Below are 26373 nucleotides of genomic sequence, written 5' to 3'. Positions count from 1 at the left end.
AAACAGCGATGGGAAAATGATCCTCAGATGAGGATTAACAAAACAATAAACAAGGACCAAGTTAGGAAGAGTCTTGTGTGTGACATGAAGAAAGAAGTTTGGATTTTTTCCTGAGCCCATTGTGGGACTACTAAGGAAGCCATGCAGAAGAAGGTCATGAACAGATATTATAGTGTGGAGAGCTGAAGTCAGCAGTGCTGTAGGGAAGATCAGACAGCTAGTGTGGAGAGGAGTGGACCATATTAAAGAGGTAGAAGGGACAGAACTTGGTGACAGGGTAGATATCAGGGCAAGAAGCTAATTGCAATGATTTGAATTTACAGTGAGAAAGTAGAAGAGATATATGTTTGCTTTCCAGATGTTTATGTGAAGGGAATGCTACCAGTCCAAAGTCTGTGTGTCCAATGCTTTGAAATGTCAGAGTTTGGAGTAAAGAAAGGTTTATTGATAGAGAAGTTGCCAACTGAGGAGAGACCTAACCTACAAATTCATCTTAAGAAAGTACAGAGATGTGATTCTTTTATGTCAAGGGAAGGAAAATGGAAGGGTCAGTTGACAACCACAGACATCTGGTGCCAAGGAAGATTGTGCTGGTTGATGTGAGTCCCTGTCACAGATTCCTGCAAACCTTTGATAACAATACATACTTTCCTTATCTCCTGGAGGGAGGCACTTTCTGGTAAGGGATTGTTTTTGTAAAAACTCAAGAGGCAAACAGAATTCCTCTGATGATTGGCATGTCTATATGCAAGACTAGGCAGAGCTAATAGCCTGAAGGCCATGGGAACAAAGCAGGCTTGAGCAAGAGTCTGAGGGGCCCAGCATTTCTCTCTGTTCCAGGAAGGAATAACCATTTCCTGACATTCTCCCCAGGAACATGGTGGAGGCAGAGGCCAGATCCAGACAAGGTTTTTTCCCTGAGAGGCTAGAAATCAAAGATGTAAGCATGACTCAGTGAGGTAAGAAGCCAGAGCCTGTGGTGTGGTTGGAATGAGTTATGAGTGCTTTCTAGGAAATTAATCCTGAGGTTTAGAACCAAGAAGTTTAGGAATCAAATGAGTAAACAAGGTTCAAGGTTGAGCCTATGAACCAGGAACCATGTTAGTACTCGGCAGGCCAGCCTTTGGCTGTTAGCTGTGTGGTTTGAAATTAGGCAATCTCCAGGCTTGAAGACTGGGGCCAGTTTATACAAAGCGGAGAATTGCCTAAAGGAGGAGGGGAATTTCAAGAAGGCTTTAGAGTAGACCTAAGGAGAAGGTATTAACTACAAGGAACTGTGGATAGTTTAGCAATCAATCGCCTATCAAAGAAAGAGCCCAGAGTAGGAAGAAATGCTATAGAAAGCATGGATTGGGAGTGAAAGGACTTTGACCTTGAATCTTTGCTTTTGAAAGAAGAGGGAAGAAATAGTTTTGAAATTGGTAGGCTAGATGGGGCTTTGGGAATGTTTCCTAATAGGGGTTTTTTAAGACTCTCTATTAATCTGGAGGCAGAGGCAGTTTGCCAAAATAACTGGGATTGTGGTGGGAAGGACAGTGTGGAGAAGTCATTGGAAGCTTGCGCTCTAGGAACAGAAGACCTAGGCTTGAATCTTGGCTCCTCCACATGTTGGCTGAGTGGTCTTGGGCATGTTGCTAAAGCTTTGTCATTCTCAGTTGCTTCGTTTTAAAGTGTGACATGGTAGTACCTTTCTCTGAGTTGTATCAAGGATTAAATACATTAATTTATGTAAAGTATTTAGCATGTAGTAGACATTCTTTAAGAAAAAAATATTTATTGTTGAAAGTATTATAGATGTCTGCCCCGCCCACCCATTCCTTCTACCCTACTGCTGCCCCCTCCTTAGGCCTTCACTGCACTATTGCCTAAGTCCATGGGTTATGCATATATACATATAAATTATTTGATTAATCTCCTTCTCTCACCTCTTCCTTTCTCCCAGCTTCCCCCTGAGATTTGTCAGTCCATTGCTTGTTTCCATGTCTCTGGACCTATTTTGTCCATTAGATTCCACATATGAGTGAGATCCTGTAATATTGTACTTATCTTTCTCTGACTGGATTATTTCACTTAGCATAAATACTCTCCAGGTCCTCCCATACTCTCTCAAAAAGTAAGAGATCAATAAAATTTATATTAGCAGGCAACATTTTATAATGGTCCAGAACCATACTCTGAAGTCAGACTTCCTGAGTTCAAATACTGGCTCCACCAATTTTCATCTAGCAGTGTGACCTTGGACATTATGTAATTTACAAACAATGCATAGTCATCAGGTGATCAGTGAATACATTTTCAACTGCATTGACTTTTAAGTGAGGAGACTATGAGCTTTTGTCTTCCATTTTATTCTTTGATTTCTTTTCAATGTGAAAATTATGTCAAACTACCTTTGCAACAAATGCATATAATAAAAACTTTATTAATTTATAAAATAAAAGAGGCAAATTGTATGTTATCTGTGCATCAGTGTTCTCATCTGTAAAACGGAGATAACAATAGTATCTTACATCTTAGTTTTGTAAATTGAGAGAATTAATGAATGTAAATTCGCTTCTGGCATATAGAAAACAATATATATTATATGTTTGCATTATACATAGAAGCATTATATATGTATATACATATGTGTGTGTGTGTGTGTATGTGTATATATCTGAAATTTACATACAATTATTTATTATACTAGAGGCCAGGTGCACTATTGGGGTCCCTTGGCATGGCCTGTGGGCATGGGCCAAAACCAGCAGTCCAACAGCCCCTCAGGGATGTAGTGGTGCGAGAAGCAGCAGGTGGCTGGGGCTGGGCGCTGCGCTGCTCCTGCTCATCTTGGCCCAGCTGCTGCCACTGCAGCTCAGTAGGCTCACTGCAGCTCTACTGTGGTCTCTGCACATCCTAGGGCAATACCAGCATGCTCAAGACCGGGAAGCAGCCACAGGCTCATGCCTAGTCAGAACCCATGCTGGTCCTGATCATGGTCCCCGTCCAGATGGAGAAGGGGCATGCAGGGGGAATGTCCATGGGGAGGCTCTTGCCACCGCAGCTGTGCTCACTAGCCATGAGCCCGGTGTCTGACACCCATGGGTCAGCTGAGCATAGCTCCCCTTGTGGGAGTGCACTGACCACCAGGGGGCAGTTCCTGGTTTAATTCCTGGTCTAATGGTTGAATGGTCGCTTAGGCATATTATATGTTTTAATAAAAATTACTATTACCCTCACTCATCATTGTCAGTAGGTGTTGAGAAGAAATTGAGAATTTATCATGGGCTCTGTGGGACTGCATATCTCGGGATCTATTTTGTTCATCAGCTTATTTTCAACTAACACTAAAGCCAACCTGAGATTGGAAACTTTGTAGTGCTGGAGATAGACCTAGGGAAGAAAAATGATTGGTTGAGTTCAGAGTTGGGGTTTGTTAGCAGACCAATTATGAAAGGAAAAGAGAGCAAGGTGGTACCACGATACCCTATTTTGAGAGAATAATGAGATTTATTGACAAATAACCAGAAAAAGGAATAAAGCTACTGGAACATCTTTTTAGACTAGAACTGACAGCTGTTGTGTGGAGGTGACTTAGATTTCATTATATTTATTACATTGCCTTGCCATTTTGCCTATTTTTGTTCTCTTTCCCCTCCCCTTCTGAAAATCCTTCCTAGGTTCTTACTTTTCCTTCTCTGCATGTTTTCTTTTCAAGCCTTATATCTGGTCTGCCTTCTAGCAAAACAATATAAAAGTGTATAATAAGAAATCAGACTATTGTTTCTGTATTCATTTCCATACATATGTGAGCAGCACCTAGCACAGTAACGTGCTCTGACAGATCCAGAAAAAAAGCACCTGGCACATTCATTACCCTCAAGAGTCTCTGCAGGAGGAATTTACATGATATTATTATGCATATATTATATTGATACATAAAAATGATAATTGTCATACAATCCAATAGTCAAAAGATATGGCACAGCTATTAAATGTGGGTAGTCAGAAAAGGTGCTCAGGAGGGAAAGACTCAGAGCTGGGGCAAATAAAGACAGTTTTTTAGAAATGGGAGTTCAGAGAGGTTTGCTAAAACATGAAACCCCTACAGTATGCAGGTCTGAGGGATCAGGGGAAAGACAGTGCCACAGAACAGGGCAAGTGTAGCTAACCGGTAGAAACCAGCCTGACAGGAGACCAGGGGTGGGAGGTGAGTTGAATGGAAGGTAAGGCAGGACACTTAACACCCACAGTACATAGCTTACCAGGTCACCAATAAGTATATGTTCCATTGCAGTGAGAGAAAGTGAGGAAGAGACTCCCATGGGCTTGTATTCTTGTACTTCAGATTCTTGTCATTGTGATAATATATCCTCACCATGAAATAAGTGCATCAAAATCCTTCTTAATTTAGAAACTAAAGGGGTGGGGGGGGGGGGGCAGGACGGGACAGGACGGGACAGGATGTGTAATGCTAGACCTGTAGAAAAATAAGAATGTGTGACTTTCTAATTAAGAATGTAAAGACCACCATAAAATTACAGGAAACCAGAAAGTTGTCTTTTGCAGGGTGGAGTGGGGAGTTGTGGTCTAGTCTAGTGGAATCATGTCCAGTCTGTTACTGAATTATCTTTGTAAATAGCTTATTCCTTCCCAAACCACCTCTTTTGGTGCCAGATCTCTTTCAAAATTGGCTGTTGTCTCTATCTGTAGTCTAAGGCATCAGGCATTTTTGAGAGCCATGTTAAGTCCCCCAAGACTAAATATCAGGGAGTGTAAGTATTGGAGATCATAAAATGTATGCTCCTTCATGAGTTAAGGGCATAGGGACTAGAACTGCCAGCACAGCTAAGCCCCTCTTTGAATATCGGTGCCTTATTAGTATTCATGAAGAGCATATAGATAACATCTTGACAGAGTTAAAGTTGCATCTTGAAGAGCCACTGCTTTTCAATAAAGAGCCCATTTAAAGATACTCAGTGCATGAATAGAGTGGCTGAATTGCTTCTAAAAGGAGAGTATTACTTTATTGAATTAGATATTTTTCATTTAATCTTTCTACAATTTAGAATTGTCATTAGAATTACAATAAATAATGATTAGCACTTGTAAGGCTTTTACCTTCGAAGAGTTTGGAGTTAATCTAATTTAATTGTCACTTGAAGTCATCAGAGATGTGCGCTTGCTTTTCTCCTGTGCCCAGAAAGTGTTCACTTTCCAGCTCCCTTCGTGTCTCTGGAGGTATTTCCTTGGCCCATAAGCTCTGGTTCATGGGAGATGCCTGGAGAGTCAACAGGTGGGAGGCTTTCTATTAGAGCTCCTTCTCCTTGGCAAGCATTTGGGCTCTTGAGTTAGGCTCCCCGGTTCAGGCTCCTACTCTGCTGTTGGGTGACTATGGGCAAGTTACCCTCAGCCTCATCTTCTGGGACTCAGAGTAGAACCTGCCTCAGAGAGCTCTTGTGAGAATAAACGAGATGATGAATATTAAACATGTAGCAACTAGTTTTTGATAAATATTAACTGTATTAGTAGTGTTTATAAATTATTATTAGAAACCCGTCACTCTGGGACGTTGTTACGTGTAGTAAAGGTTAGATGAGGAAATTAAAAGCCAGTATGTTCCTATTTCAGGGACTGCTACTTACCTGAGTCAGTGCTATCTAAGCACTGGGTCAGAAAGGGAAGAAACTATGGTACCTTCCCTATAGAAATTCCAATCTGTTGGGAAACAGGGGGATACTTAAAACTAAAACACTATGGTGAGTGCTAACCATGTTGAGTACAATCAAAGTTCAAGAAATTTTGACTTAAGATTGTCACAGAAAGCATTAGAGGGGCAGGGACATGGGACCCAAGTGTTGGACGATGAGAACTTGGACAGAGCACGGGAGAATTTTAGGGTGAGCAAGACTTCAGAGTTGGGGTGTTTGCCAGCCTCTGTGTCAGCAGGACATCCTGAAAGATTGAAAGCAAGGAGTGTCTTGAAAGCAGCAGGACTCTTGGAAGATTTTAAGTAGGTCGGTCTAATTTACATGGAAACTCTAGGGCTACCACTTTGTCACCATTTCTTTGGACTATTTTTTTCCCCTTTATAGACATGAGAAAGCTGTGAAGGTTTGTAATCTTAGTTGGACCCAGAAGAGGCCTTACTTGTGGTTAGAATGTGTGGTTCTATCTTAACCTATCTCATTGCATCTGGATTTTCATTCATATGATTTAAATGGTATTTTATTGGCCACTTAGGAAACAGTTTAAACTCTAAAATACTCCTGTGACACTGTTAAATTCACACAATGTTTTAAAGATTGAGTATACTGTTTGCTTAAGTTATAAGACAAGATGATAGATGAAGAGGATCTTATTCACAAAATATGTGACTATGCCAAAGCACTGTTTCTGACTAAAATCACTTAAAGAGAAGGAAACTTTCCATCTTTCTTTTTCAGTTTTTGAGACTAGAGGCCACTGTACATGGGAGACATCCATGCTCTCCTGAACAGCATTTTGGGCTGAGCTCAGGGATCAGATGCTGCCAGTGAAACCCAAACTGCCTCTACAAAGCTGTGGGTAAAGAGGGAACTTACTCACCTTGAGTGTCTGTACTTGCTATTATATAAAAAGTGTTCTCACAGTACAGTGGCTATTCAGTTTTAATATATGAGGAAGGACCAGCAAGATTAATAACTTTACAACAAGTAGTTAATGGCAGAAGCAGAATTCTAAATGAGGCCTGCCAGGCTCCAGTGTCCATATTTTTCTTTTGTTAAACGAGGTGCTTGATTTGTATTGTTTCTTCTATGATAATTTCTTCTTTAAATTTCTCATGAAGATTGAGCTCAGTAAAGTTCTTCATGAATGGGCTTGCTGTATTTTTTTCTAATTTATCACTAAGTTGAATTAAATTTAATTCTGTTCAGTCAATATCTAATTGCTAATCCTGGCACAGAGAGGGGGCATACATGGGTTGGTTGGTTTTTATAAGATAAATGAATATTCAATATTTTGTATAGGGGCCTTCAGCCTCCATCATTTGACAAATGTAACAACATAATTTGATACGGAGTTTTTTCAAGTAGAGTCCACTGACAGTTAAATAACCTGACTTCAGCTATTCTAGAATTGCAGTATAGAAGTCAGTTAAATAACCTGACTTCAGCTATTCTAGAATTGCAGTATCAATGATCCTTTTTAAATAAAATCTGTCAATTGCTTCATTTATTTCATATAGATTGTTTGCTTAATATGTTCTTGTTCAAGAATAAGAAGCCAAACTTTACAATCTGTGGGGGTTTTAATGTCAAATAATTCCAGGGTAGTTCTCTGTTACAATAAAAAATTAATATGTTTTTCTCTTCTTCATTGTTGGAATAAAGTGAGTGATAAGGTCTCAATATTCTGCCTTCTTTGCCCTGGTCTTACCCATTTGTTCTTAGTCTTTTCATGCATTCTTCTCTGATTACATCTGAAAGATAATCAGGAACATAATTTCCCCCACTCTTTTGCTTTCTTTTAACATTTTGAAAGTAGATCCATAGGGAATTAAAATGTAATTAGATAACTAAATGATTAAAGTTTACTGTTAGTAGTTTGAAATATTTCATTGTCATTAATTAGATCAGTTACACTTTCCTTGACTATTTTGTCTGAGGTATACTCTCTCCAATTTGTTCAACTTTCATTTAGACTAAAAATACTTATTCCATGCTTATTGTGTTCTAGGCACTGTGCTAGGTTTCTTCCAAATAAGGATGACAAACAGACCATGTGCCACCTTGGCCTGCATTTAGTGATTGCAATTTTCAGCCTCTCCCAACCACCCTCTTTTTCCCACTCAGGGAATAATGTCTGAACTCAGGAGAATAAGGGTTAATTTTGAAACCATTCTAGTATATAAGAATAGCAAATTATTGTAAAAATTCAGCACGTAATTTCATATAGTTGCTTAGGAAAACCCTTATGACACTGATCTTAATGTTCTGGTGAGCCAGGATGCTTCTGAACTCATGAAGATAAATAAAGTCTTGGATCATCAAGAAAAAGGCCGCCCTAACTGGTTTGGCTCAGTGGATAGAGCCTTGGCCTGCGGACTGAAAAGTTCCAGGTTCGATTCCGGTCATTGGCATGTACCTTGGTTGCGGGCACATCCCCAGTAGGGGGTGTGCAGGAAGCAGCTGATTGATGTTTCTCTCTTCCATCCATGTTTCTAACTCTATCACTCTCCCTTTCTCTCTGTAAAAATGAATAAAATATATCTTTAAAATAAAAAAAAAAGCTTAATACTGGAGGTAGGGAATATTCAAATAATTGTTATTTAAGGTAAAATGTGGTGTTATTAGCAATAAAAAATCCTTCTAGCATATTTCTTGGAAAGGACAGTTTAATTTGGGGAGTATAGAAGAGATATATAGTATTTATGTGGCGTGTCAACTGCACGCTAAGAAGTAAAACAGTAGAGGTAGGTGTGGGAATGGTTAATGTAATTATTTTAAACCCAAAAACCACACCGGTATCCATTAATTTGATTCTGGATATCTATTTTCTGTTTAAATATTGAAATTATCTATACAGACATAAAGCCACATGTACTTAAACACATTCACACATAAATGAAATAGCATAATAAAACCCTTAAGATTAAATGATATATTTTTCTCTAGGCATTATCAATCACTTTGACCTCGCTAGTTGATAACAACTTATAGATTCCCATTGACTTCTATTACTCTTTAAAGATGTGGCCCTGACTGGATAGCTCAGTTGGCTTCAATGTCCTCCCAATACACCAAGATTTTGGGTTCAATTCCCAGTAGGTTACATACAGTAACCAACCAGTAAATTCATAAATAAGTACAGCAACAAATTGATGTTTCTCTCTCCCTTTTGCTCTCTCTAAAATCAATGTTTTTAAAAAGTAAATTTTACTTTAAAAAAGTTTTCTCTCATAAAATATTGGGCCTTCAAGTATGGGTTTAATTATCACTCAAGCAGTTCATTCTGAAGTGATTAATACACCCCAAAAATAACCATTTCCTCTTCTCTATATATAACATTGGTATTTTTGGAAATTGGGTTGCCCTTGCCAACTTTTATTTGTAGATAAAATGGGAATTGTTAAATGGTCTGTCATCAGTTCACAAGAAATCTTTGTTCCTTTATTAAGAGCAAACCAGATAAGTATTTCCATTTCAAGTTTTCAGTAACTTCTTGTACTCTTGAGGCAGCCACACAAATCTTGTAATTGCTTCAGATACTCAACAGAAATTTCTTGCTTAAAAAAACCACAGGAACATAGTTTTCTCTCCCTCATTTTCTTGACTAGACATGGCTTTTAATAAATTGATGATTATTCTCAAAATGAATATTTGAAAAGTATTTTAATAAATGATGATTTTTTTTTTATTGCAACACAAGAAATAATTTGAGTGTTCACCAATAGTGGAATATTTGGATAAATTGTGATACATTTTTATTTTGAAATATGACATAGTTATTCCCAAATGAGAATGATCAAGATACTCTTAGAGAAAAGGGTATGATATAGGAAATTTAAAAATATTAATGGCTATGTTTATTTGTTATTTGTATATTAAAAAGGTACAGAATGATGGAGTTCTTAAGGATATTAAAATTGGATAGGATAGGCAAGACAGGTAAGGGGGGAGTTGGTGTTGATAATACGGAAGAGAATTTAGAAATAGACTCATACACCTGTGGCAGTTTAGGATAGGATAAAAATGGCATTTCACAGGAATGGGAGAAACCTGAATTATTTAATAAATGGTGTTGGAACAGTTATTATTTAGAAAAGAAGAAGCTATTTTTCTTCCTCACCCCTTTTGTCAGAATGAATTCCAGGGCAGATATTTAAATTTTTTAAATGATGAAAGCATACAAGTTCTAGAAGGAACATTATTATTATTATTGTCATTATTTTTAATTTGAAGACCTAAGCATGACCCTCAAATACAGAAATAATTAAGGAAGGATAAATTTGCCTATGCCATATTGTTTTGAAGGTGTGAGAACTGGGTTAATCTTGAAACTATATGTAGACCCCATTTTTAGAAACATGGCCTTAAAAGTTTATCAATACTACTTTTCAAGCATTTGGACCAAGACAAACTTACACGGACCAAGACAAACTTACACGGACCAAAAAAGATCACTATCCTTTGTTTTCAGAGCAACTGCTTTTGTGTTTGTGATTGTCAGCATGAACCATTTAAATTGATGGCATTTAACTTTAACTTTATTATTTGAATGTTTGCATGAGTATGTTTAAACCATAATTTGTATATTACTTCAAATGCATGAATGAAGAATCAAACATTGTGATAAAGTATGTAAGAAATTCAACATTTATAGTTTACCTCTGGACTTTGGGGCTGGGCATGATGATGTAGGTAAACATCATTTTATGCTATTTTCTCCTTTACAATATATGTGTTGTTTTTATTGGTGAGAAAAACTTTTTTTTTTTAGTCATTGAAAAGTAATGTAGAATTTTTGGTTTCTAAAAGATTTTGTCACATTCATGGCCTGACTGTTGCCTAGCTGTTTCAGCGAGTCAACCATTAATGGGGGGAAAAACAGGGAGTAAAACTTTGTCACTGATTGCAGCATGTATGTTAATGGAGAGACAAAGAGATTTTCGATTTGTGTATTGTAGGTGGGTACTGAGGCTACTCACTCCACTGACTGAACTACAGTAATCCTGCACTGTGTCCTTAGAGGCTGCACATAACTCGCTTTTCACAAATGTGTGTCAGTCCTGGCCGGTGTTGCTCAGCGGTTGGAGTGTTGGCCTGCACACCAAAGAGTTGCTGGTTCCATTCCCCATCAAGGGCATGTACCTGACTTGCAAGTTGGATCCTCAGGCCAGGGCATTTGCGAGAGGCAATCAATGTCTCTCTCTCACATCAGTGCTTCTCTCCCTCTCCACCTCTCTCCTTCTCCCCTTTTTCCCCTCTCCCCCTTTTTCCCTTTTTCCCCTTCCCCCTCCCCCCTCCCTCTCTCCTCCCTGTCTTTGAAAACCGATAGGAAAAAAAAAAAATCCTCTGATGAGGGTTAACAACAACAAAAGATGTCATTATATGAAAGTTTTATTTGAAATTCAAAACATTTTATTCTTACAAAGAAGTGATTTTATTTAATAATAATTTCAGTCTCAGATTTATCAGTGTAAAATGCAGAGTTTATGTAGATTGTAATAGGAGCCCTGGAGAAGGTACAGAGGACCTTTGTGAGCACCTCTGCTCCCCTGGGAGCATTTCTCACATTTCTCTGATGGAAGACTTTGAGAAGCACTGCCCTGAATAAATACGAATGGGTGACAGCAATTTGTAATCATCCTAATACTTTATTTGGGGTTTGAGTTCCAAAGTTACAGAGTACAAGAAAGTAGATTTCATAAAAGGCAAATTTTATTAGCTCAATTTGGCACAATAAAATGAATGCTTAATTTGTGTACTTGAAATTTTTACTGAATTCAGAAAATGCCTGAGTTTTGGTAGGCACTTTAATCATTAAAACTATAATTCAACACAGAAAACAAACAAACTACAATCCAATTAAAGCTAAGAAAGCTAAATAAACTAATTGTAATCAAATTTACTTTGACTTCTGTTTCTCTCCCCTGTTCCCTTCCCACAGGTCACAGTAATGAAAGGCAGTAATAGAAACAAAGATCATTCAGCAGAAGGAGAAGGGGCTGGAAAACGACCAAAGCGGAAGTGTCTCCAGTGGCATCCGCTGCTGGCCAAGAAGCTTCTGGACTTTTCAGAAGAGGAGGAAGAGGAAGACGAAGAGGAGGATATTGATAAGGCAATTCCTCTATTTATTATAGACGTTTTAAGTTTAAGCATTTATCCTAGAAACTTCAGTGAATGCCTGTGGTGTGAAAGATGCATTTCTAAAAGTCTGTGGAACGTAAATCCTATTTAATTATTAATCTACATTTTTATTGATGATTCTCGAAGTGTCTGTACTTCCTAATAGTTTAGACTAAACAGATCCTCCCTTAAATAGTATTTCCATCAATTAACTAATGATTAGAAAGCAATATGAAGATGCAGTAGAGATGGTGATAATTCAGAAAATGTGGTGTGCTCACCCGCACCCACCTGTTGCCCATCTGACCTCTTTTATTGCTTCCAGTCTGGCCCTGCCACCATAGCAGTCTCAGAGCTGTTCAGGCCCTCATCTCTGTGGCATCTGGCTGTTCTCACCCCACCAAGCCTCAGTGGCAGTCAGTCCTTCAAGTCTCCTTCTCTGGACTCACACTTGAGCATCCCACTCTTATTTAGAAAGACACACACCCATGCAGGTGGCCTTACAAAGCCACATATTCTTCCAGATCTTGGCATAACTCCTCATCATTAGGACTATATCCCCAACAGATGGGAATCTCATCATTTCATTCCTTTCCACCCATCTCATTCCAGATCAAAGGATTTCCTTCATAGCACTTCTGACTATTTGCTTTGTTTAACTGTCCTTGTTCACGTCTGTTTTGCTATTCTGGAATATAAATTCGATAAGATCTTGCCCCTTTTGTGTTCCTCTCCTTCCTTAGAACTTAGAATGGTGCCTGGCACATAGTAGATACTGAATAGATATATGCTCAGTGGAAGAATAAATGAGTACAGATTTTGTGTCGCTATAAATTTGGTAAACACATTTTTAATGTTTGCCTTCCCCCATGCCAAGCCTTCACCACACTACTATCTGTGTCCATGGGTTTTACATTTATGCACACAAGTTCTTTGTTTGATTTCTACCCACCCACCCAACCACCCCTGCATTCCTTCTAAGATTCTGTAGTCTGCTTCATGCTTCTATGAATCTGTATCTATTTTATTCATTAGTTTATTTTGTTCATTGGATCCTTCCTTTTTACTGATGCATAGTGGTCCATGGTGTAATTGTACCATAGCGATTTTATCCATTCATCTTCTGATGGACACTTGGGCTGTTTCTAGATTTTAGCTATTGTAAATTGTGCTGCTGTGAACATAAGGGTGCATACATTCTTTTTGATTGGTGTTTTCGGTTTCTTAGGATATATTCTTCTAAGTGGTATCACTGAGTCAAATGGCAGTTCTTTTTTAATTTTTTGAGGAAACTCCATACTGTTTTCCATGATGGCTGCACCAATCTGCATTCCCAACAGCAAAGTACTAGGATTACCTTTTCTCCACATCCTACCCAGCACTTGTCATTTGTTGTATTGATAGTAGCCATTCTGACAGGTATGATGTGATATTTGATTGTCATTTTAATTTGTATCTCTCTGATGATCAGTGACTTTGAGCATTTTTTCATGTCTCTTAGCCATCTGTATGTATGGAGAAGTGTCTATTTAGGTCCTTTGCCTATTTTTCAATTGGATTGTTTCTCTTCATTTAGTTACGTTTTATGAGTTCCATACATATTTTGGAAATTAACTCCTTACCAGATTTATCATTGGCAAATAATGTTCTCCCATGCAGTGGGCTCTCTTTTTTATTTTTAAGTAGTCCTATTTATTTATTTTCTCCTTAGTTTCCTTTGCCCTAGGACAGTGGTCAGCAAACTCATTAGTCAACAGAGCCAAATATCAACAGTGTAATGATTGAAATTTCTTTTTAGAGCCAAATTTTTTAAACTTAAACTTCTTCTAATGCCACTTCTTCAAAATAGACTCGCCAAGGCTGTGGTAATCTGTGGAAGAGCCACACTCAAGGGGCCAAAGAGCCATATGTGGCTTGCGAGTCGCAGTTTGCTGACCACGGCCCTAGGACATGTATCCCTAGACCCATGTCTGAGGTTTTGCTACCGATGGCTTCTAAGATTTTTATGGTTTCACAACTTACATTTAAATCTCTTATCCATTTTGAGTTTATTCTTGTTTATGGTGTAAGCTGATTGTCTAGTTTCATTTTTTATATGCACCTGTCCAATTTTTCTAAAACCATTTTTTGAAGAGTCTGTCTTGACTTTGTATGCTCTTGCCTCCATTGTCAAATATTAATTGAGCGTAATGACGTGGGTCAATTTTTGCGTTTTCTGTTCCGTTCCATTGGTCTGTATGCCTATTCTTGTCCTAGTCCCAGGCTCTTTTGATTACAGTGGCTTTGTAGAATAACTTGATATCTGATATCGTGACCCCTCCAACTTTGTTCTTTCTCAAGGTTGCTGCTGCTGCCAATCGAGGTCTGTTTTGGTTCCATATAAATTTTTGGAGTATTTGTTTTAGATCTTTGAAATATTCCATTGGTATTTTAATAGGGATTACATTGAATCTATAGCTTGCTTTGGATAGTTTGGGCATTTTAATTACGTTAAATTCTACCAATCCGTGAACACAGTATATTCTTCTATCGTACTTTGCTTATATCTTCTCTTTTTCAATGTCCTGTAGAGTATAGGTCTTTTACCTCCTTGGTTAAATTTTTCCTAAATATCTTATTTTTGTTGTTGTTGCAGTGGTAAATAGGATTTTTTTTTTGTTGTTTCTTTGTTTTTGTTTGTTTTTTAGTTACTCTTTTTGAGAATTCTTTATTATTGTATAAAAATACCAGGATTTCTGGGTGTTAATTTTGTCTCTGGCTGCATTGCCGAATTCATTTACCAAACCTGGTAGTTTTTTTTTTTTTTTTTATCATCTTTTGGTTTTTCTAAATACAATAACATGTCATCTGTGAATAATGACAGTTTTACATCCTCCTTTCCAATTTGGATGCCTTTTCTTTTTTTTATTTTTTTCTGATCACTATGGCTAAGACTTCCAGTACAATGTTGAACAGGAGTGGTGAAAGTGGGCACCCCTGTCTTCTTCTTGTTCTTTGGGGAAATGGTTTTAATTTTTGCCCATTGAGTATGATGTTGCTGTATGTTTGTCATATACGGAGTTTAATATGTTGAAATATGATCCCTCTAATCCCAGTTTGCTGAGAGATTTTATTGAAAAAGGTGTTGGATTTTGTTGAATGCTTTTTCTGCAACAATCGAAATCTTGATTTTTGTCTTGCAATCTGTTTATCTGATATATCACATTTATTGATCTGAGAATATCATATCTGCCTTGCATCCCTGGAATAAATCCCACTTGGTCACGGTGTATGGTCATTTCATGTATTGCTGGATCCAATTTGCTAAAATTTTGTTGAGGATTTTAGCATAAGGGATATTGGGCTGTAAATCTCTTTTTTTGTAGTATTTCTCTGGTTTTGGAATTATGGTAATGCTGACCTCATAAAAGACCTTGACAGTGTTCTTTCCTCTTGAATTTTTTGAAATAGTAGCAGGATAGGTGTTGCTTCTTTGAATGTTTGGTGAAATTCCCTTGTGAAGCCAACTGGAATTTTTTTTTTTATTACTGCTTTAATTTCATCAGTAGTTGTCGGCCTATTGGGGTTTTCTGATTCTTCCTGATTGAGTTTTAGAATACTGTATTTTCTCTAGTAATATGTCCATTTCATACAGGTTTTCCAGTTTATTGAAATGCCGTCATTCATATGGTGTTTTTTTTGTTGTTGTTGTTTGTTTTGTTTTGTTTTTGTATAATCTTTTATATTTCTGTGGGGTCAGTTCAGCTTTTTCATTTCTGATTTTCTTTGGTTGTTTGGGTCCTCTCTCTTTTTTCTTGAGTCTGGCTCAACCTTGCTTATCTTTTGAAAGAACTGGCTCTTGGTTTTGTTGGTCTTTTGTATTGTTTTTGTTTTTGTTTTTTAAGGCTCTATGTCATTTATTTCCACTCTGATCTTTATTATTTCCTTCCTTATACTTATTATAAGCTTTTCTTATTCTCTTTCTAGTTATTTAAGTTGTAGGGTTAGACAACTTATGAAAAGTTTTTCTTGTTTTTTTTAGGTAGATCTTTAGTGCTATGAGCTTCCCTCTCAGGAATGCTTTCACTGTGTCCCATAGATTTTGGGTTGCTATGTGTTATTTCTTCCTTGATCTCTTTGTAACCTATTCATTATTTAGTAGCATGCTATTTAGCCTTCCTGTGTTTGAATGTGTTTTTGTGTGTGTGTGTGTGTGTGTGTGTGTGTGTGTGTGTGTGTTTGCTTGTTTTAATTGATTTCTAATTTCATGCCATTTTGATCTGAGAAGATGCTTGATATGAGTTCAATCTTCTTGAACTTGAGAGACTTAATTTGTGTCCTAACCATGTGTTCTATCTTTGAAAATGTCCCATGTGCACTTGAGAAGAATGCATATTCTATAGCTTTGGGGTTAAATATTCTGAAAATATTAATTCCATCTGCTCTAGTGTGTTGTTTAGGATTGCTGTTTCCTTGTTGATTTTTTTTTGTCTAGAAGACTCTTCAGTGATGTCAGTGGGGTGTAAAGTCCCCAGTTATGATTGTGTTGATGTCAGACTCTCCCTTGAAATCCTCCAGGATTTTTTTTTTTTTAATTTTCCTATATTTAGTACATAAATGTTTACCATTGTTATATCCTCTTGTTGTATTTATCCCTTTAGTATTATAAAGTGGCCTTCATTATCTCTTGTTACGGCCTTCACTTTGAAGTTTATTTTGTCAGATATAAGTATTGCCACCCCAGCTTTTTTCATTTTTATTTGCTTGTTAATTTTTCCCCCATCCCTTCACTTTTGTGTGAGTCTTTGTTCTGAGGTGGGTCTCTTGTAGTCAGTTTATATATGGGTCATGGTTTCTTATCCATTCAGCTACCCTATGTCTTTTTACTGGAACATTTAAGCCCTTTACATTTAACATTATTATTGATTGGGTACTTATTTATTGACATTCTTATTCTTTATGCCTGTGTTCTCTTTATTTTATTTTCTTACAATAGTCTCTTTAGAATTTCTTGCAGTGCAGGTTTGGTGGTAATAAACTGTTTTAGTTTTTGATTTGGAATGATAGCCTTGCTGGATAGAGTAGCTTTGGGTTCAGTTCCTTGGTTTTTATTACCTTGTATACTTCATGACATTCCCTTCTGTCCTGAAGTGTTTCTATGGAGAAGTCATCTGACAATCAAATATGAGCTTCCTTGTAGCTAACTTTCTGTCTCTCTTGCAGCCTTTAAGATTCTTTCTTTGTCTCTAATGTTTGGCATTTTCATTATTATGTGCCTAGGTATGGGACTTTCGGGGTTCATCTTGATAGTGACGCTCTGTGTTTCCTGAATTTAAGTGACTTTTTCTTTCAACAAGTTAGGGAAATTTTCCTTCATTATTTCTTCAAGTTTTCTATTCTTTTCAGATTCTGCTCCTTCTGGTACTCCTTTGAGGCAATTTTTTTTTCTTCCATTTTATGTTTCCCAAAGTTCCCTTAGACTCTACTGCTTTTTAAATCCCCCCCCCCCCCCCCATTTGCTGCTCTGAATATTTGTTTTCTACCTTGACTTCCAACTTGCTGATTCAATCCTCAGCTTCTTCTAGTATACTGTTTAATTCTTCCATGGTTTTCTTTATTTTAGCTATGTCATTCCTCATTTACAATTGATCCTTATTTCTACCTCTTTTTTCATGTTGGTATAGCTCTCATTAAGACCCTAATAATTTGTTTTAAGCTGCTGGTAGTTCTCACTGAATTGTTTGAGCACCTGTATTACCACTAACTCTGAATTTAATCTAACCAGTTGTTTACCATCATTTCATTGAGTTTATTTCCTGGCAATTCCTCCCTTTTTTTTTTATTTGGGGATGTTTCATTGTCTCTCCATTTTGCTGTTCCTTCATTTTATTCCTATATATTAGAGCAAACTGCTACTCTTCTCAGATTTTGTGGGGTGGTCTTATGTAGTAGATTTTTTATGGGACCCCATGGTGCATTTCCTTAGATCTCCTGAACGGGGTGCTCTAGGAAAGCCTCTTACTTGAGATATTTGGATTCTCCTATTGTGACTGGGTCTTGTTATTGTCCCGTTTGTGGATGGAGTCTTCTTTCAGACTGGCTGACCCCTCACTGCATCTTGGGAGCTGTTGTGGAGGTGCTGACCAAACAGAACAAAATATAATACAACAAAACACTAACCAGAAGAAACAAAACAGAAATGTACATGATACCAATACAGCATCAACAAAAGCAACCACTAGAGAAGAGAGCATTAGGAAAGAGAAAAGAGATCAAGAAAAAATATGAGGAGAAAACAAAACAAAACAAAATAAAAAAGCATAAACAAAATTAGAAAAGGAAGGGCTGAATTTATAGGTGAGATGCTGAAATAAAGAAAATTCATATAACAATGAGGAGTAGGGAAAGGCAAAGGGTTTAAAATAAGGGAAGGAGAAAAGAAATGACAAGAAAGAAAATTGGAAAAGTAAAATAGAGGAGATAACAGATAGACCTAAAATAAAATAAACAAGATGAGAAAGCAGGAGGAAAAAAAAAAGGGGGGCGGGGGGGGGGAGAATAAGTACTGACAAAAGACCAATGAAAAATATTTGATTTGGAAAAGAGAAGAGGAAAATTAGATAGATGAACAAAACAACAGAGACTAGAATAATAACAATCAATAAAGCAGATAAAGTAGATAGATATTTAAAAGGTACAAAAGAAAGGAAAGAGAAAAATAAGAAAAGACAAGAAAAACGGGAGGAAAAAAGAGAAAAGAAAACAGCAGAGAAAAAGAGAAAAACATTTAAAAAAAAGAAGTGGCCTTCTTTTCAGCGGAGTTTAGTGCCCCTTGAGAGCTCACTTTGGATTCCACTCTTAGGTTCTGTCTGTTAATTCTGGGTTTCCCGTCAGGTACTTAGGTGCTAACCAAGTCAGTGATTGTTTTTTGGCTTTCAACAACCTGCTTGAATCTCCAAGCGATCTACTGTACCACCGTTTGTGTCTGTCTCCACAGGCCTTGGTTGCAAGCATGAGGACCCAATCTGCCCTCTAGAGTAGTTTTGTTAGCACCCTGGGGCCCAGGCCAGCAAACTTCCCCGGTTTCCAGGTCTGGCCTCTGCCTGCCTTTGCCTGCTAGCCAGCTGTCAATCTCAGTCACTAAAAACTCCCTTTCTGAAAGGGCTGTAGGCAGGAGAGGTGCTCCTTACCTTTCAGGGAATGTGGTGGGTGTGTTTCCCTGTCCAAGAGCTATTCCTCAGTGAGTGGCCAAAAATATTACTCCGTCTTTGTTTTGACAGAGATCCTTGTATCTTGTATGTAGACTGAAGGGTTAGGTGGAATCAGTTCTCTGTGTGGGGAAAGTATCAGTATGGTTCCCAGGTTAGTGAGGTGGATGGCCCCTCCTTCAGTCCAGTTACTGAAGGCACCCTGAGACTATTCAAACCCGTAAACTTAGCCTCAGATTTTGTGTCCTCTGAAAAGGTCAAAATGCAGGGTATGGCATGCAGGGCTCCTGAGGGCGGGGCAAGCAATATCACCTAGGGCTGGTTTTTTCTCTTCCTGCCCTGCCTCTTCTGGGAGCAGCTAGTAAGTAGCTCCTCTCAGGAAAAATGCCGTTTTGGTTTTGGGGGCCTATTACCCAAAGTTTCTGGATGCTGTTTTTCAAAGTCTCCCTGCAATGCTTCCCACCCCAGCCTCTACTTAGGCACCTCAAGTCCGCATCTCCCCCCTGCCCCAAAACCTTGGGTGAGTAGTAGCTACAAATGAAAACTGCTGTGCTGGGTGCGCGTGTGTGTGTGTGTGTGTGGGGGGGGGGGGGGGGCGTGGAGGAGTTGAGGGGGCGCACAAAGAAAGAAAACCAAAAGGAAACCATGGCTTGCTTTCCTCCTGGCTCTGTTCCCTGGCCCCAGGCTCTGTTGCGCCAGCAGGTCTGTCACCTCTAATGGTGGACTTTCAGTGGGTTGCTGGTATGGGCTCTGGTGCTCCAGGCTGTAGAGCCCAGCCTGTGTTCTGGGCCTCTGTCTTTTGAGGGGACAGACCCTCCTGGATCAGCTCCTCAGGACCTTGCCCTTCCTACCAGTCTCCAGGTGTTTTCTGTCCTTCCTTGATATGCCTCCTCCTCAGCTGGACCTCAGTTGGTAATTATAGCTGAATGTTCTCCAGTATAGATGTGTTTCCAGTTTGGCCTAGGATGAGGTGCACAACAGGCCAGCCTATTCAGCCACCATTTTTCTCCCCATAATACAGTTTTTAATGCCTGATTTTTCTTTAGCTTCTTAGTTTCAGAATGCTAAATAAATATTGCTTCAATATTCAAATTATTGTTAATAATTCTATACGTAATAAGAAAAACAAATCTGTAGCCTTCAACCCAGTAATAATCTATAATGGATTTCCAAATCAGATTGCTATGATTTTAAGTTTATTCTATAGTATTTGTGTTTGAAAATAATTGATGCTTAATTAAATGCACTTGCAATACTTACTTTAAACTTAAAAGACTTTTTAAAAAAATACTACTTTAGATTAAGCTAGTGATTTGTCCAAGAGTATCTTATCAGTATATAAAAAATATGGTTGCCTTATATATTGATAGTCTTTCTCCAAGTGTGATTTTCAGACCAGAAGCATCAGCATCAACTGGGAACTTGTTAGAAATATAAATTTATAAGGCCAACTCCAGATCTACAGAGGCAGAAACTCGGGGAATGGGACCTAACAATCTGTTTTAACAAGATTTTTTAGGATTTCAGTGCCCACCCAAGTTTAAGAACTATTGCCCTACTGTACAATGCAGACTAACAACAACCTCGATCTTCTTGATTTTAACTATTAAACAATAAATTAAAGAAATGTTTTTAATAAGGATTCTGGACTTCTGTTCGTGGTCGCAATGTTTCTAAGATATATTATAAAATCATAATTTAGAATTAGATGATTGATGATGCTAATATATTGTGAGATTCTGTGATCAAAGATATGCTTTAAGAAATATAATCTTCAACTAGATCCAGGAAGTATTTATAAGAGGTTAAAAGCAGGAAGACTAGGTCATAGGCTGGAGTGGAGTGAGTTAGTAGCAATGAGAAACTACCTCCTTGCACAGATGCAGTGCAGTGGACAGGATCAGAGCTTTGCAGAGTCCTTGAAGACCTCGAATGAAATGAAATGCTTAGAAAAAGTGAGGATTCAGAACTGATTTTGAAGGTTTAGGCCTAGATGAGTTTATTCCTATCACCATAGTATTTCACTAGACAGGAAAATATTTATAAGCTTCAAAATGTACAATGTAGTTATTTTTTCGAATAATATTACATGTCTATTTTGACTTTCACAGTAGGAAGGTCTACTTACGATGTGCACATAAATATTGTTGTATTTAGGTTTTTATGATCTCTTTTCATGTTAAACATTTTCATATTATCAGCCATAGGAAAGTACTTTATAAAGAAGAGAAAGACGACTCTTAATATTTGTGTACTTCATGTGAATATTTTTGTTAATCTTGAGACTCATATACCACAGAATGGATTTATTCATTCAACAGTTAAGTACTATTGTTACACCAGACATTGAGTTAGGTGCTGTATAAGCAAATACAACACAATATAATATATGCTGTAATAGACATGCTCAGATTACTGTAGAAACTAAGCAGGATACATCAGACGTTGTTTACCAACCACTAACTGGTTAGTAATTATTTTAAATAATTTTTTTTCTCAATTTATAAGTTGTTTAAATGGAGCTTAAAAAAATACAATTTGAAAACTAAGACTAATTGTTAAAACAAAATTATCCAGGATGTGTTAAACATTTGGCTTTTGTTTGTTGGGTAATAGGTTCAACTTCTTGGAGCTGATGGCCTAGAGCAAGATGTTGCTGAGACTGAAGATGATGAATCACCAGAGCAGCGAGCCCGGAGACCAATGAATGCATTTCTCTTATTTTGCAAACGCCATCGCTCCCTTGTACGTCAGAAACACCCCAGGCTTGATAACCGAGGTGCTACCAAGATACTGGCTGATTGGTGGGCTGTTCTTGATCCGAAGGAAAAGCAAAAATACACAGACATGGCCAAGGAGGTAGGTCCCAATAACAAGGTTTTGAGGTGTGGTTGTGAGCAATCAATCCCATATTCCTCAGTCAGCAAATATGAAGGCCTATCAGCAGGAAGGTGAATCCTGAATTAGGTGTTAAGAGAAAACATAAGAGGTTTGTTCCTATTTCTGAGTTCTGAGTTCATCTTTCAAACACTAGTGGAGTGCCAAGAACAATCTATTACCAAGATGTTTTTTCTCATTGTATGTGCTCTACTGATTGATAGATGGGATTGATTTTTATGAATGGTGATTTATTAAGGAATGGGTTTTTTAAAATAGTTTTTCTAGGAACTCAACTTCTGCTGTCAGAAAGTGCCTGTGGTAAAGATAACAATCTTAGATTACTCCGCTTGTGTCATGGGAAAGAGTTGATCAAGTTCTGATGCCATTTAACTTTGTGACAGTATCTAAGTCAATCTCTGGGTCTCTGCTTTCTTCTTTTTATGTTAGAACTAGAGGCCTGGTGCATGAAATTTGTGCACAGGTAGGGTCCCTAGGCCTGGCCAGCAATCAGAGCCAATCAGGTTCCCGCCTCCCTGCATCCCCACCTCCTCGTTCCCTCAGTCCCTCAGGGCCCTTGCTGCTGCTGCTTGCCCACCATGTTCTGTGCTTCCCCTGGTGGTCAGCACATGTCTTAGCAAGCAATCAAACTCCCATTTTCCCAATCGAATTCCTGAGGGGACACTTTGCATATTAGCCTTATATTTATGTAGATGAGGAAATTAGACAAAAATTTGTATCCCTTCCAGCTCTAACATTTTTTTTTTAATTTTTAAAAAAGTATATATTTTATTGATTTTTTTACAGAGAGGAAGAGAGAGGGATAGAGAGTTAGAAACATCGATGAGAGAGAATCATTGATCAGCTGCCTCTTGCACACCCCCCACTGGGGATGTGCCCGCAATCAAGGTACATGCCCTTGACTGGAATCGAACCTGGGACCTTTCAGTCTGCAGGCCGACGCTCTATCCACTGAGCCAAACCAGTTTCGGTGAGCTCTAACATTTTTTAAATATTGTAATAGATAGAGCTATCAAGGGATATGCTTTGATTTGTTTGTTTTGTAAGTAGTGCAGCATAAATATTTAAAATAGTAAATGTTAAAGGGCAGTGGAATAGGATGTACAGTGGTGTGTGCATGCATGTTAACAATGTGAAGGCAGTAGTTTGTGAGAAGCATTTCCGTGCAGGAAGGCTATCAGATAGGTTGGACATTAGTTTTGTAATGATGGCAGTGACTAAACTTCTTCAAAAATTATACACTGGTCTGTTACTAAATTAATCTGAAATTAACAAGAGTTCATTGCACAGGAAAGCAATATCTTTGTGATTAAACCTGAAAGGACTAATTCTAACTTTATTTCTTCAGTGTTGCCACTTGCAAACAATCTTGATTCATGAATCATGAAAACCCTGTCACCCAAGTATTTGGTTAAACCTGTGAAAAGATGAACCAGTAGGTGGCAAAATACAGTGTTTCAAATGTCACGTTATTAGACATCTCAGTGTGTGGAAAATAATTATTTTAATTGCTGTGGTTTTATTGAGTTGTTTAACAAGGTAACATGGAGCATAAAAAAATTTCCTAGGCAATGTTCAGGGAAATTTGAATCTAGAGTAAATGATTAGCCTGCCTATATGCTATGTAATTAATGCTCACATAGGCTTTAGGAATTGACTACTGCTAGAAACAGGATTTTAACTATGTAGAGCATCTAGAAAGCTTAAAATTAATTCCAGTAGCCTACATGGTTTTAAATGTTTCAGTAAATTCCCACTAGCTTAACAATAAATAGTAAAACTTTCTCATTAAATAGCTTTAGATCTTTTCCTAGTCATTCATGCTTATATGGTAAAATAAACAATTATCTGAAACCTCATAGAGACCTGCATTGGCCTCCTATAATTAAACAGTTGAGTTTGTTTTTGGATTGCTGTATTTGGATAACAAGCAGCCTGTACCAAGTATATTATTTATTCCAACTACTGCTAATTTACCAACTCAACAGGTGACCACTTTTAAAAAGAGGAGGTATTATTTTTATACAGGCAATCCCTTACTAATTACTTAATTAGAGTTATAGTATTTGCCATAGTGGTGCTGTAATGAAATTGTTAAAGTGGTGCCCTGCAATCTACTACAAGAGATGATCATAACTGATTCTTTATCTTGCGTCTTACCTAGTTTATATATGTTCTTATTAAATGTTGTCTTGTTTCCAGTGCACAGTGTGGATAATTCAACTACTTCCAAAATCATTATAGGATTGGTTGCTATTCAGAAATAATACTTCTTTTTTTCAATTTATTTACTAAGTGGTTTTGAAATTACATTAAAGTGCAGGTAATTGTGATGTTGCTTTTTTGTGTGAATGTTGAGGTCTGAATTGGAATATCAGTTTAATAAACAAAAAATTTATTGCTTCAAGGTACCAGGTCTTGTGGTGGTTGCTAGTGATAAATATGTTCTCAGTTCCTCAAGGTCCTCCTCAGCCTATCATTTTTATAATTGCTTTCCATGTGTAATCTTTCAATTTCAAAAACCAATTTAACGTGTGTTCCCTATTAGGATAAGACATAGTCTTTCGGCATAGTTGACTGTGAATGTGAATGCTGTCATTGTCAATTGAGTAAAAAATACTTAATTTTTTCCTTTTTGTTTTTAAAAGAAACATATTCTAAAACTAGCAGTGAATTATAATTAATATAACTTTAGAGAGATTTATTTATTTATTACCGGCTAGAACTTTCTCTGACCCTTTCCTTGTAAGATGGTGTAAGTGTTGTGGCTCTTCACAGGTTCTGATTTCTGACTGTGACTGCCTGTTGGGACATGCAGAAATAGTTTTACTTTTTCTTTTAATATCTTTATGTACTCTTACAAATATAGGAATACAAGTCTTTCTAACTGCTTACGGTATTGCTGGAACCATCCATTATTCACTTAAACTAATAATTATAATTAATTCACAGTCAGTTTAGAGGATCACATATCTTGACCTTCACATTGAATGGGATCAGTGCAAAGATGAGGGAGAATCCTGGAAGTCAAGGCAATTTTTAATGACCTTTATAATACAGTCTTCCTTCTTTTGTGGAGAATTAGAGACATGAGGCCGAATGCATGCATTTGTTGATTGATTCATCAACATTTTACATAAGCACAAGCATGTAAAGTCAATTGTGCTTGTCCCAATTCTTTTTTATTTTTACTATTGTTGAGACTATTACAGATTATTCCCTCTTCCCCAACATTGCCCCACACTCCCCAGTTCCCACCTTTCCCCAAGCCTTCACAGTCCTGTTGTCTATGTACATATAAGTTCTTTGATTAATAGATAATGCCTATGTACATATAAGTTCTTTGATTAATCTCTTCCTGCCCCTCATTCCCACTTCCCTCTGAGATTCCTCAGTCTGTTCCATGTTTGATGAGAGAGAAACATCGATCAGTTGCCTCCTGCTCACCCCCTACTGGCAAGCAAGGTACATGCCCTTGACTGGAATTGAACCTGGGACCTTTCAGCCCACAGGCCGACGCTTTATCCACTGAGCCAAACTGGTTTCAGCTCTGGTTCTATTTTATTCATCAGTTTATTTTTGGTCATTAAGACTCTTTGTTCATTTATTTTGATTTTTAGATTCAACTGATAGGTATTTATTGTGCCATTTTATTCATATTTTTGTTCTTCTTTGTACTAACTGCATTTCTCTTGCTGCTTTTAAGATTATCCTTTGTCTCTAACCTTTGGCATTTTAATTATGATGTGTTTCAGTGTGGGCTTCTTAGGGTTCCTTTTTTTGGGACTCTCTGTGCTTTGTAGACTTGTAAGTCTATTTCTTTCACCAGGTTGGGGAAGTTTTCTGCCATTATTTCTTCCAATAGGTTTTCAATATCTTGCTTGCTCTCTTTTCCTTCTGGCACACCCATAATGAGAATCTTGGTAGGCTTGAAGTTATCCCCTCTGGGTCACTTACACTATCTTAATATTTTTGGATGATTTTTCTCCTCCTCCTCCTCCTCCTCCTCCTCCTCCTCCTCCTCCTCCTCCTCCTCCTCCTCCTCCTCTCTCCTCCTCTCTCCTCCTCTCTCCTCCTCTCTCCTCCTCTCTCCTCCTCTCCTCCTTTCTCCTCCTTTCTCCTGGGTGTTTTTTCCTTCCTCATATTCCAAATCCTTGATTTTTTGAATCCTTAAAAATTATTTTTTACTTCAGTTACTATATACTTCATTTCTGACTGGTCCTTTAAAATTCAAACTAAGACCCTTGCTGTGATGCCAGACAATCCAGTTCTTCCTCTTTTGTCTCTGGGTCTCCCTGAGCCATTACCTCGATGCTGGAGCCCAGAGGGAGGGAGTCTGTGCACGTTCATGTACTAGCCCTTTAATTGTAACTGCTTGGGTCTCCAGCAGTCTCAGTGTCACTCAGCCATAATCGCCCTGGTTTTTGTTGTCTGGAGTTATGGGGACTTCTCTTCCTAGCTCTGGAACTGTGCGCTGG

The 26373-nt window shown here is 37.8% G+C and overlaps 1 protein-coding gene and 1 long non-coding RNA gene across 18 annotated transcripts in view; one reads left to right on the top strand and one right to left on the bottom strand.

Moving 5' to 3' along the window:
• Positions 1-26373, bottom strand: part of LOC311617600 — a 1721005-nt gene that overhangs the window by 1004928 nt on the left and 689704 nt on the right. The window lies entirely within an intron of this gene.
• BBX (BBX high mobility group box domain containing) overlaps positions 1-26373 on the top strand; it is a 287922-nt gene that overhangs the window by 171216 nt on the left and 90333 nt on the right. For all 10 annotated transcript variants that reach the window (XM_084874024.1, XM_084874015.1, XM_084874016.1 and 7 more), the window contains 2 exons: positions 11632-11802; positions 21614-21856. In XM_084874024.1, coding sequence (XP_084730150.1) covers positions 11641-11802; positions 21614-21856 — 405 coding nt within the window. In that variant the 5' untranslated portion in view covers positions 11632-11640. The remainder of the gene's footprint in view (positions 1-11631; positions 11803-21613; positions 21857-26373) is intronic.

This window comes from Pipistrellus hanaki (genome assembly GCF_964339955.1).
Source record: "Pipistrellus hanaki genome assembly, chromosome: 2".
Taxonomy (NCBI): domain Eukaryota; kingdom Metazoa; phylum Chordata; class Mammalia; order Chiroptera; family Vespertilionidae; genus Pipistrellus; species Pipistrellus hanaki.
This window is presented reverse-complemented; position numbering and strand designations above follow the sequence as displayed.